The sequence below is a fragment of the Andrographis paniculata genome, unplaced genomic scaffold (assembly GCF_009805555.1).
Source record: "Andrographis paniculata isolate CXL003 unplaced genomic scaffold, ASM980555v1 Contig62END, whole genome shotgun sequence".
NCBI classification, from domain to species: domain Eukaryota; kingdom Viridiplantae; phylum Streptophyta; class Magnoliopsida; order Lamiales; family Acanthaceae; genus Andrographis; species Andrographis paniculata.
In genome coordinates, this window is record NW_026137598.1 from 7,354,486 (window position 1) to 7,365,786 (window position 11,301).

The window sequence follows — 11,301 nt, forward strand, 5'->3', positions numbered from 1 at the left end:
AGTGTATTATTGCGATTCGCTTCTCAATTTTAGTATAATTAGGCATCTTGGCACCGTTTTTGGCGGTGGGTGGCTCCGAAGCGAGAACGGGCAATTGCGATGGCGGTTGGCGAGGGTTCTTTCGTAGGGTTGGGTGTGAGAGCGGATTCAGATGCGGCTTCTTCTTCTTCTTCCACGCCGATAGATTCGTCGAATATTGGATTTCAGGTTTGGAATTTTTTTTGGTTGCTCGGTATTTCTATTTTTTCGTCTTCGGTCTAATTTGGTTTGTGGTTGACGCTTTTGTTGTGGTTTGTTTCTGTGACGATTCAGTTGTTGAAGAAGCACGGTTGGAAGGAAGGGACAGGACTCGGTGTTGACGAACAGGTTTGTTGTACGGATTTATTTATTAAGTTTATTATAGTTTTGCTGAATGATTCTGGAGCTCTGCTTAGCCTTGTTGTTGTCTCTGCGTGGAGTTGCTTAATTCTGCCTGGTTTACAGAGGAAGTATGAGATGATAAGGATTTTCGTAGGAAGCTGTATGGTTCTGATCTCCTTCTTGACTTGGAACAACAGAATTAAGAATGCCTATGCTGCTGGAATTTGTTATTGAATTTGCTGGCTTGCTTATTCTGCAATTTTTGTTCGGATTTATTTATTTTTTGTTTTGTGAATGTTTTGCCACATTGATGGAGTTGAATAGTGTCCAGTTTTTTCTGCCTTTGTTATGCAAATCATCAGTCCAGTTGCTGAATTTTGTTGGTTTGCATCACATTTTCTTAAAGAATTCCTCGTTCTAAATTAGGTTTGAATTTTTATTTAAATACACTATGTTCTCAAGTTGATGCACTTCAGCTGATTCATTAAATTTGATGTGTTCATACATAAATTGTGATTGTGACACAAGCTTTCTCAAAAAGCAATGAATGAAGAGCTTGCCTGCCAATGTGATTTGATCTATTTCATGTTACTATGCTTACAATACTGCTGCAACTTGTATTTTTTACTGATGTTTCGAAAAAAATTATGTCGTTGCAGGGCAGGATTGAGCCTCTACAGGCTTATGTCAAGAAAAACAAACGAGGTCTGGGAGCGGATAAGCCAAAGAGAGCAATCAAGATCTCTAAAACCTGCAATAGGGAGGATCATAAAGTAAGTTATTATAATATATGGTTGTGATTTGTGATCGATCAATAATGGATATCATATCATTGTTATTATTTCAGATATCCACAAGTAAAACAAAGGGCATCTCCAAGAAGATGAAAAAATTGCTTGAATTTGAAAAGAAGATGGAAGAAAAGGAATTCGACCGGGCATTTTTCAGGGAGTTCTGGCCGGACAACGTTTGATCTCCATTATTCTGGGCATCCGACAGAGATTTTTGTATGTTGGATTTGGTAGAAGTTGGAAAACAATGACTTTGTATTGTACGGCTAATTTTTAAAATTTTTGATATTATTAATTAACAATAATTCTTTGTAAATTATATTATAGTAAATAATTATATTGTCAAAATTATTAGAAATACATTTTTAAAAGTATATTTATATCCTGCACGGTTTGTTCTCCGAGTAGGAAAAATTTTGGAATGTTTTGTAAAAATTTTTTCCAAAAATGCATAGTTCAAATAGTAAAATCTGTGTATGATTTGAAGGACTGATCCTTTACATACTACACAATGTTATTCCACAATGGACAGTAATCAATATAATGATCTTATGTAGACATTTAACAACAATTTTTTGAAAAAAAAATATATTCTATTAAATAATTATTTTTTCATAAAATATTAAAAAAAAAATTAATTTTTATTATATTAAATTTTTTTAACATCGAGCCATGGAACGTTTAGGCTAGATTGAATTAATTTTTATCACGATGAGGTTGGATAATACGATTTATAAAGGCCCAAACTTATTACAAAGAGGTGTCTCACAAACGTACCAATAGACGCCAAGGGCAAATTGGTCACTTCACAGCGGAAAACCCTTCCTTCCCTGGCAATGGCATCTTCCGTGACGGTTCCCGACGGCGGCGGCAAATCGTCCGCCATGGCAACTACTTCTAGAGACGGACTCGAAGAGGCATCGGTTCGAAAAGCAGCGAATGCGCTCCTCAAATGGAAGACAAAGGTGCAAAAGCAGCCTCACAATGAATCTGGGCACGAAGAGAGCGAAGACGAAGAACGCGATGATTTCGTATACCTCTCAATAACCCTAAAAAGAGTTCCGCCGACGGAACTTACTCGTGTTCCTCACCGAATCCCCCTCCGCCATTCTATTTTCCCGGAAGACCACTCCATCTTGAACGTTTGCCTCATTGTCGACGGGAAGAGGATCACCGCCGAAGTCGCTAACAGGACGCTCAAATCGCAGGGTGTTAACGTTGTGAAACAGGTCATGAAGCTCTCCAAGCTGAAATCCGATTACAAATCCTTCGAATCGAAGAAAAAGCTTTACGATTCATTCGACCTGTTCGTAGCGGCTAACCGTGTAGTCCCCATGCTTCCCATGGTGTTGGGGAAGGTTTTCTACAATAAGAAGAAGAAGCTTCCGGTGCCTGTAGACCTAAAACTGGACGGTAGTAAATGGAAGGAAGAGATTGAATTAGCCTGCAAATCGAGCTTGTGGTGCTTGAGCGGTGGGACTTGCAGTGCTGTAAGAGTGGGGAGGTTTGGCGTTACAGAGGGCAATCAAATTGTGGAGAATGTGTTCGAGGCTATTGATGAGGTGGTGAAGATTGTTCCGAAAAGATGGAAGGGGATCAAATGCCTTCACTTGAGATTTTCGGATTCGGTTGCATTGCCGATTTATGATTGTTCTCAAGCATTGCAGCAGCTCAACGGCGATGAAGTAGCACAAGCTGAAGGTGATGATTCTGGTTTAGTTGGGAAGAAGAGGAAAAGGGAGGTTGTTGGTAAGAAACAGGTTACAAAATGAGGCAAGATGGTTGATGATGGAAATCTTTGATTGTGGCGTTTCAAGCAGCTTTCGTTGGTTCTTGGTGATCGATTTTGGGTAATTATAACTGAGGTATTTGTTGATTAAGCTTTGATTCATACAACATGATAATTTCAAAGTTTGGTTTATTTTGGGTTTACATCTTTGTTGATGCTATAGCTAATTATATAGGCTTCCGTCTTGATCTACTTTGTGGGTGTTGATCTGTCAATGTCAATATTAATTATTATATCAAAACATAATATAAATTAAAAAAAAATTACAAAAATACTTTCATTAGTGTAACTTTTTGTAATGTTAAGTATAATGAAGCAGAAAATAAATATGACCTTTAGAGGAAGCCTATGTTATTGTGAATTAGATTGCAAGCTTGATATGCCTACATCTTTGTGCTTCAAGCTCTATGTTTTCGTTTTATCTTGGCTTCAAAAGCTCTTAGAGCTCTTTGTAAATTGTAATGTATTATTAACTCCGGAAGCAATATATTGTTCGACATCAACTCAACACATACTTTGCTTATGATGGAAACATTAGATTAAAAGACAAGTTAGTTCAGACAACGAGAGAATCGATTCCAAGAACAAAGAATTTTGGTGCTAAACCGACATTAGTACTAATCCTTTGATGACAAGAGTGTGTCGTGCTGATCATACTTTATGTAAGATGAACATATACAATATATATATATATTAGCAAACATGTATATATATAGAGAGAGAGAGAGGGAGGGAGAGAGAAAGACCTGTGTAAAAATACTTAAAATAGGAATCTGGGAGGCCAAAATGGTAGGCAGTGTGGTTTCATGTAAATGTCTTCTGCTAGTGCAGAAATCTATGTTTGCTTAACCCTCTCTTTTACCATGGTCTTGACAAAGAGTTCCCCAGCTCTATACGATGATCGAACCTGAAAAAGCAACCAAAACATTACATGAATTATTACATTCGCTGAGCAACTGAGTCGATTAGTTTGGAGTTGTTATAAAAGGCTTAGCCCCGGCATTTTCACAGCTGTAAATGCTAAAACCGAAACCAGATTCCATACAAAATCAACCCACAGTAAGAATATACGAGTGATTACCAAGGGTCCACTAGCAACATAACGGAAGCCAATTGACTCGCCGTAATCTTTCCAAAAGGCAAACTTTTCAGGGGTGACAAACTCTTTTACTGTGAGATGCAATGGTGTAGGCTGCATGAGGCAGAAGATAGAAATTTGATGGAAGTGTTAAAACCCAAAAAAATTGAAAATTCCAAGTTGCCATTTTATATTAGTTCACCTGTAAATACTGCCCTAGTGTCAAAATGTCCACATCGATTGCCCTTAAATCAGCCATAGCTTCTTTCAGCTCATCATCAGTTTCACCGAGGCCCAACATAATAGATGATTTTGTGATCATTCCTTCCTTGCTGAGCTTGGCATGTTTCAGCACAGATAAGCTTTGTGCATACCTGTGGTTAAAAATGTGACGAAATAATCAAACTCACCCTTTGTTTACCAAGGCAATAGTCAAATGAAAACATAATTGCCAAGTTTCTGTGAAGCACCGATAAAAGGATCGATTTCAAAGAAAATCCTTTTTATGTAAACAGTAGATTTCAGCTAAGGATCATAGACAGGAAAGAGATAAGCGAACGAAAGAATCTCACTCATTATGTCAAAGACAACTATAAAAAGAAAAAAGTTACAATATCTTATATGAGTGTCAATTTACTCATGTTAGATAGCACAAGAGCTAGAGCTCTGATTAGGAAAATCAGTGAGCATATCCATCTAATTGTAACAGCACTCTTCCCAAATAAGGATTATTATGAGATTGACTGTTTGAAAAGATTTAAAGCACAAATTCTTGCCACTTACCCAGCCCTGGGATCTCTAACAATCCGCTGCAGTCGCTTCACAGTTTCGATATTGTGGGCAAAAACATCCAACCCAGAGTGAACAAGAGTAGACACAGCTTTCAAGTCACCTTGGAAATCCGATGTTAAACACTCAACCATGATATCAGGTTTGAGCCTCTGCCGATACATTTAACTGAAAGTTAGATAACCATAAGGATGTAACTAGTGGTTCAATGAAATAGTGTATAACAAAGAAAAAGGGTGATCAAATCTAACTCTCAAGACATAAAAATTTACCTTCATGGCTTTGACAGTTTCGGCAAAATGCCCACTTCCTCCATCAGCTAGATCATCTCTGTCGACGCTTGTGAGAACAATATAATCCACACTGAGGAAATAAGCAGCGACGTCATTTTGAAACCACCATATACAAACATGGAGAGTGTTCACTAGAGTGATATGATCATTGTGTAGCCATAACAACACACAATTGAGATGCTCCAGAGAGGATACGAATTCCTCAAATACTAGACTTCACATTTTGAACTTTATATGAATTTATATAGCATGCAAAATTAGTGATGGAATCGAAACCATGTGAAAACCTTGGTTTGCAATCTCATAAAGGATTCCTAGCGGAAATTTCAATCTAGATCATGGTTTAGTTGCATTAAACTGACAAAAACAACCACAAGTGATAGAAATTCAGATTGAATACACTACTGTGCTACACTAAAACTAATGAATGAGTAAGAACATAGAAGGCAAAGGAGAAGAGTATGTACCCCCAGCTGGCAATAGCTTCGGCAGTGTTGTAAGGTTCCATGGGATCGGGCGGCGCCGGGTTGCGGCTGGTCTTGACGGCGCAAAACCGGCATCCTCTGGTGCAGGTGTCTCCTAGCAACATGATGGTGGCGGTGGCAATGCCATCGCCGCCGCCGTTCCAACACTCTCCGATGTTAGGGCACTGAGCTTCCTCGCATACAGTGTTGAGCTTCAGCCTAGACAATGACTCCTTGACCTCCTCATATTTATCACCCTGCGCCGCCTTCTGCCTCAGCCAGCCTGGTTTCTTCGCATTCGGATCTCGACCAGTGTGAGGCCCCAGCCGGCTAGGCTGAGCCGCCGGTTTCGCCTCCAAATCGATCCGCGATTCGCATCGGACGGTTAAACTGACCAATTTCCGCGGCGATGAGTGGCGGTGAAGGTTGAGGTTAGGGATTAGAGATTGCGCAGAGTTGGAAACGCACTGGTGGATCATCATCTTCCTTGGAAGAAAAGGAAACTTTGGGCTTCGGAGTTAGATAGGATCATAGGAAATGACTTCCGCCATTGGAATCTCCGTCGGAATCAAAACGGGTCGGGTATGGACCGGTTAACCCGCCATAGAATGACAGTGACGACGGACTTATACAACGAACTTTTGGGCCTAAGTTGGGACTTTGTAAGGAGAGTAATTCTGTTTGGACTGAAGTATAATTTTTTACACAATTGCAATCAAATTTTACGTTCTTCAATTTTATTTTATTTTATTTTTATATCAATAAATTTATTGTTGAGGAAAAATCAATATTAGTCCCAATCAAATTCATTTTTTTTCATTTTTGTTCTATTCAAAATTAATTATCAAAACTAGTCTTATACAAAAATATAAATAAAATTTCAACTGAATGACATGACCGTGGCATGTGATTTGGAACAAACACGAGCTTGTTTAAAATTTTATAATTTGATATTACACTTTCTTTTTCTTTTTTTTTTTTTTCATGATGTGGAAATCGCTACCCGAGTAAACTTTGGCCGAACCTAAAACCCTGCAAACAATGTCACAAGTCTAACCCTGCACCAATTTGATATTACACTTATTTGTATGAGAGCACACTTTAGATATTAATGACAAAATTCGACTGAAACAAAGAGGAGAGTTTCATTTTATTGTCTTTCAAAAATTTTTTTAACCAATAATTTTAAAAAAATTGATAAATGTAGTCTTGTGGGCTGTAAAAAAAAAAAAAAAAAATCTTAATTAACGAAACTATAGTATAAAAGAAAAGTGAGTCACATCGAACACAAAACTTACACGGCCGACAATGGTAAACTCATTGGTGACATAAATATTGAATCAATTCTAGAATTATTTCATGATCCAAAGCTTAGCCGTCTGAGAAAATAACTAATCAGATAAAACATAAAAAGCTCGACAAAATTTTTTCTTACGGCATAAGTAGGCGTATCAAGATGCTTTTGAGGATTCTTCACCAGAGTCATCGGCAGCATCCGAGCCATTAGTCATCTTCTCTAACGAATCGAGGTCCCCAGCTTCTGAAACAGTGTGGAGCCTAAGCTTCTCGGCATCTTCACTGGAGAATATTAAGCAGAGGTTCAGACACACATTCAGCACAGCTAAATCATGACGCACAAAAATGATTAAATGTCAGAGAGGTCGACGCTTACTCTGCCACTCCAAATAATTCTTTAACAGTTAAGGAGCTATCTCTAGAACAAAACTCCGGCAGCTGGAGGATCATCAGATACAAAAAGGATTAGCCATGACATTTTCGGGAAATAAATGCATCCGGTAACCAACAAGAACGAAGCTACATTACTGGGCAAGCTAGCATAAATTTGAGAAACTAATTGGAATATAATAGCAATTCGCCATATCTCTAAATTCTTATTAAATGTACAGAAACCTAAACTAGTACTCCCTCCGTCCCGGAACTAAATATCCATTTTCTTTTTACACGTAGTTTTAGAAATATTAGTATTATATTGGGATATAGTAGGAATAAAGTAGAAATAACTAAAATAACTTTATTAGTATGTGTGATATAAAGGTAATGGCATTTGTGTATTTGTAATGTTAGGTAGATAGTACAGTTACTAGAAAAGGAAATGAATACTTTGTTATGGGACGGACTAAAATAAAAAAATAGATACTTTGTTATGGGGCGGAGGGATTAATATGTTACTGTTGGAAACCTAAACTATTTTAGTTATAAGCTTTATATTGCATAATTACACTCAGCCACTTGTGCTCTCTGAGTTAAAGTTTTCCATTTGGATATTTTGCCTGTGTTACTCTTCGACAACTTTGATGGTTTGCTATATAGTTATTAATGTAGTGAATGTGTTTCTTAGAGTTAATGACTTTGACACAACCAACCGTCATCTTGATACTAGTGTTTTTTAGCCATGGAAGATGTGACGACATAACAACATTACACTAAAAAGAAACATTACTTTGTATTTAATTTATTTTATTATTCGATCTCTCAATTTCCCTAAAAAAACATCAAATAACCCATTCATTTTTCATACAAATAATGTCAAATACTTGTTTTTTTGTCTTACAAAACATCACATCAATAACTAACTTTTACTACTTCCAAAACTCCAAAACTCTCCAAAAATCTGTCTAAACAAAGCACGTGAACACAGACATTAAATATCTGTTCCTTTGGTCCAATGTTCTTGTAGATTTTTTTTTTTTTTTTGGTTTAAATAGTGATTTGAATGATAAATTTTGTCGGAGAAATAATCTATTTTGATAAGAAATCACAATGGTTAATCTATAGGCTAAATTAATGGCTAGACAATCTAATTATAATTAACATATTAATCTATACTAACAATTTAGAAGCCAGAAACTTACCTCAGACAGATAATACACCTTTCCAAAAAGTGCTTGGACTGCAAGTTTTCTTTTGAAACCCTTTTCAGAATATCCTGACATATCCATGACTACGGGACCTGAAAATGCATTCAAGTGAAAGTAAAGTGCATGCTTCAGCAAAAGTAATGTTATTAGAGACAAATAAAGCTGGGTATCTCCCTTTCAAACTTGACTCGAGTCAACATAAACTGAATTACAGATCACTTGTAAGAAGATATTTTGCTTGAACTTGAGCTAAAGTTCAAACCTTATCTAGTAGTATATATTACAAAATACAATGACTATAAATTTATCATCTTGTCAAGATTTATCAAACTGAGCCTACTTGATTAAAAAAAATTAGTCTTTTTCCCAAACTCTCAATATAAAGTTAGTATTATCGTGATCAATGACATGAGCTTTGAGCAACTTTCAACTTTCAAGCTCCACTCATATATCAGCTTTAACAATTGATATATAATAATATATATCCAATTCCATTCAATCGGTCCTTCTGTAGTGCTCAAAAGAAGTGGTAATATCCAATCAAACAAAAGAAGAGAAGTTGAACAACAGAGAAGGAAAAGAAAAAACTGCCCTATTTCTCTAGTGGCCAAACCATGTATTGTATCAAGGAATTGCTAGAAAGATTTTAAATTTACAATTCAAGATGAGCTTAAAGATTTAAGTTGGACAATTCATAACTTATATCAAAGAAAATATATGTCTATAGGTATATATATATATATATCTAACATATTATTCATATTTCAATCTAGCCTTCAAGCAAAGTGCAGGTGATGACCAAAAACCGCAGTAAAGTTGGAAATACCTTTATCTTTCACAATCCGTCTTGAAATCTCATTCAGAATTCCAGCTACTTGGGAATCATCTAACATTGAACTCTTTCTCAGTAGGATCAAATTAGATACTAATCCGGGATTGAATGGCTTTTCATTCAATGCATAACGAATGTATTTACGTAAAATCTCTTCAGAGTCAAAACCTGTCTGGAAATACAACAATTGGATTCGATCACACAGTTCTAAACAGTTTCAGGTTTGCAATGAGCACAAAAGAGGGAACTGATGCAAACATGACACTAAAACATCGGTTTGCCTATGATATAGGGAAGGCAAAGTCTAGATTATGATTGACCACTTTAGATCAATGACCCCAAGAATTATATTAAACATCCAGAGACAATAAGCATTTCCAGCACAGGCCTGTTACAGGGAACTCAGATTTACAAGATACAGTAATAAAGCTGAATCCTAAGCAGCATTGAATATGCAATGTCATAATAAAATCAAATTTTACTGTGCTTGTACATAATAAATCAAGCAAACCAGATTTTAGGACTCAAAATCATGTAATGTCATCTGACTGTATTGATGTGAATTCATATATACATCCTTGTACTTCTTTTACTTTAACCAACCTCAACTACCAGCAGATTGATCGTTACTACCAATCTAAATGCCCCTTCCCAGAACATATTCATTTCCACTTTCTGTAAGGCTGGATTTCACTTGATCATACTGAACATCAACAAAGCTCTATACACTATTTTCCACTCATGGCCACAATGCTACGTGCCTATTGACTTACTTACCAAGTAATTGCAGGTTGTGTGGCTCTGCAATCACCAGGACACAAAACTGTAAGCACAGCCCGAAATCTCTTTCAGAAAATTTCCGTCTTAGCCTCTATGACATAGTTGATACTCATCTTTTTACGAACAGATATTGCTTAACAAAATTGCTAGGGATCTTCAATAAAATGATCTATTCAGTTAACAGAATATGATTAAACTCATCTCACAATTCTAACTCTGCAATGCAAAGCCTATAAATAGTGCCTGTGTGGACTGGAAATGAATGAAACTCATGCGACATTGAATACCATAACCGTAAAAATGATGTTTGCCTGCACCTGGGAAGCTCTCATGGAATTCTTCTAAGTTAAAGGGAAACATGTAAAATAACTCACCTTCTGCATTAGCTCCTTCAATGCCGAATGGTCTATTTCATTCGCACCCTTCTCGAATAGCTCGTCTATGGATTTGCATAGCATTGCGTTTTTATTCACCTAAGAAAGTTTAACATTATCAAGAAAAAATTGAATAACCTCATAAACAGAGCCTATAAGAACATCAGAAATCGAACCAATTTGCGGCGTTTCTCCCTTGGGGAGCCGAATTTGCGAACAGTCTTAACAACCGCAATAACAAATGTGACACCGAGGTAAGCCAGAGGGACGGCAAGAAGCCACGGCAGGGAGCTCTGGCCGACCCGCGGACCCGGAATCGCCTGTGTCACGGAGCCTGTGAACTCGACCAAATCCAAAGCCTTCTCCTGTATCCATGGCAGATCCTCTTCCACTTCCTCCTCCTCCTCCTCTTCCTCCACCTTTTGCTCCTTCTTACTGGAGACACTGCTGCCTTTATCGCTTCGCGACAACGCTTTCGTTAAAAACAGGCGAGACGGCTGTGCAGAAATCGAAGAGGACGGAGTCGGAATCGGAAACCGAGAATTGCAGCGTCTGTGTTTGGGAATTAGGGAAACCGAGGGATTTCTCGAACTGTAAGAAGGGCAGCAGCAAGTGTAAAGGTTGCCAGCGCAAGTAGTCATGGTGCGTGGAGAAGAATTGGACTTGTTGAGGAAATGTGAATGGATAGTCCTCCTGGAGACCACGGCGGCGGTGGCGGATGCCGGCTTTGAAGAGTGGGTTTGCTCCGACCACGGCGATAAAAGCAGAGAGGGTTTCCTCTCTTCTGACCTTCAAATAAATGAATAATAAATGGGGTATTTTTTATTTTAAACGTGCAAATCCACGGTAAACTTGGTCCGTCAAGCAAGTCA

General features: G+C 37.5%; 4 protein-coding genes across 4 annotated transcripts; 2 read left to right on the forward strand and 2 right to left on the reverse strand.

The window, feature by feature from the left end:
- Window position 1: 1 nt before the first annotated feature.
- LOC127261255 (meiotically up-regulated protein C1442.13c) lies at window positions 2–1,509 on the forward strand. The gene is made up of 4 exons (XM_051289512.1): window positions 2–207; window positions 313–366; window positions 1,020–1,133; window positions 1,208–1,509. Exons 1-4 carry the CDS (start codon window positions 100–102, stop codon window positions 1,331–1,333), a joined length of 402 nt encoding a protein of 133 aa, XP_051145469.1. The 5' UTR covers window positions 2–99; the 3' UTR covers window positions 1,334–1,509.
- Window positions 1,510–1,987: 478 nt separating this feature from the next.
- On the forward strand, window positions 1,988–2,923 carry LOC127260473 (putative ribosome biogenesis protein C8F11.04). Its single transcript, XM_051288205.1, has one exon. It carries the CDS (start codon window positions 1,988–1,990, stop codon window positions 2,921–2,923), a length of 936 nt encoding a protein of 311 aa, XP_051144162.1.
- Window positions 2,924–3,491: 568 nt separating this feature from the next.
- Window positions 3,492–6,263, reverse strand: LOC127261253 (lipoyl synthase, chloroplastic-like). Its single transcript, XM_051289509.1, has 6 exons — window positions 5,568–6,263; window positions 5,080–5,170; window positions 4,802–4,959; window positions 4,221–4,392; window positions 4,022–4,132; window positions 3,492–3,847 (listed from the first exon to the last, which is right to left on the reverse strand). Exons 1-6 carry the CDS (start codon window positions 6,044–6,046, stop codon window positions 3,776–3,778), a joined length of 1,083 nt encoding a protein of 360 aa, XP_051145466.1. The 5' UTR covers window positions 6,047–6,263; the 3' UTR covers window positions 3,492–3,775.
- Window positions 6,264–6,804: 541 nt separating this feature from the next.
- Window positions 6,805–11,227, reverse strand: LOC127261309 (uncharacterized). The gene is made up of 6 exons (XM_051289610.1): window positions 10,606–11,227; window positions 10,430–10,528; window positions 9,270–9,447; window positions 8,438–8,535; window positions 7,237–7,298; window positions 6,805–7,142 (listed from the first exon to the last, which is right to left on the reverse strand). The coding sequence occupies exons 1-6, from the start codon at window positions 11,068–11,070 to the stop codon at window positions 7,016–7,018; spliced, it is 1,029 nt and encodes a 342-aa protein (XP_051145567.1). The 5' UTR covers window positions 11,071–11,227; the 3' UTR covers window positions 6,805–7,015.
- Between the last annotated feature and the right edge of the window lie 74 nt (window positions 11,228–11,301).

Bases quoted from the DNA above. Each gene is read 5' to 3' on its own strand.
- LOC127260473 (XM_051288205.1), top strand. From the start codon at position 1,988: ATGGCATCTTCCGTGACGGTTCCCGACGGCGGCGGCAAATCGTCCGCC.
- LOC127261255 (XM_051289512.1), top strand. From the start codon at position 100: ATGGCGGTTGGCGAGGGTTCTTTCGTAGGGTTGGGTGTGAGAGCGGAT. The intron at 208-312 runs GTTTGGAATTTT...GTGACGATTCAG, and splicing joins CGTCGAATATTGGATTTCAG to TTGTTGAAGAAGCACGGTTG. The intron at 367-1,019 runs GTTTGTTGTACG...ATGTCGTTGCAG, and splicing joins GACTCGGTGTTGACGAACAG to GGCAGGATTGAGCCTCTACA.
- LOC127261309 (XM_051289610.1), bottom strand. From the start codon at position 11,070: ATGACTACTTGCGCTGGCAACCTTTACACTTGCTGCTGCCCTTCTTAC. The intron at 10,529-10,605 runs GTTCGATTTCTG...AAACTTTCTTAG, and splicing joins GGGAGAAACGCCGCAAATTG to GTGAATAAAAACGCAATGCT. The intron at 7,299-8,437 runs GTAAGTTTCTGG...ATGATCCTCCAG, and splicing joins AGGTGTATTATCTGTCTGAG to CTGCCGGAGTTTTGTTCTAG.
- LOC127261253 (XM_051289509.1), bottom strand. From the start codon at position 6,046: ATGATGATCCACCAGTGCGTTTCCAACTCTGCGCAATCTCTAATCCCT. The intron at 5,171-5,567 runs GTACATACTCTT...TTATTTCCTCAG, and splicing joins GAAGCTATTGCCAGCTGGGG to TGTGGATTATATTGTTCTCA. The intron at 4,960-5,079 runs GTAAATTTTTAT...ATGTATCGGCAG, and splicing joins AAACTGTCAAAGCCATGAAG to AGGCTCAAACCTGATATCAT.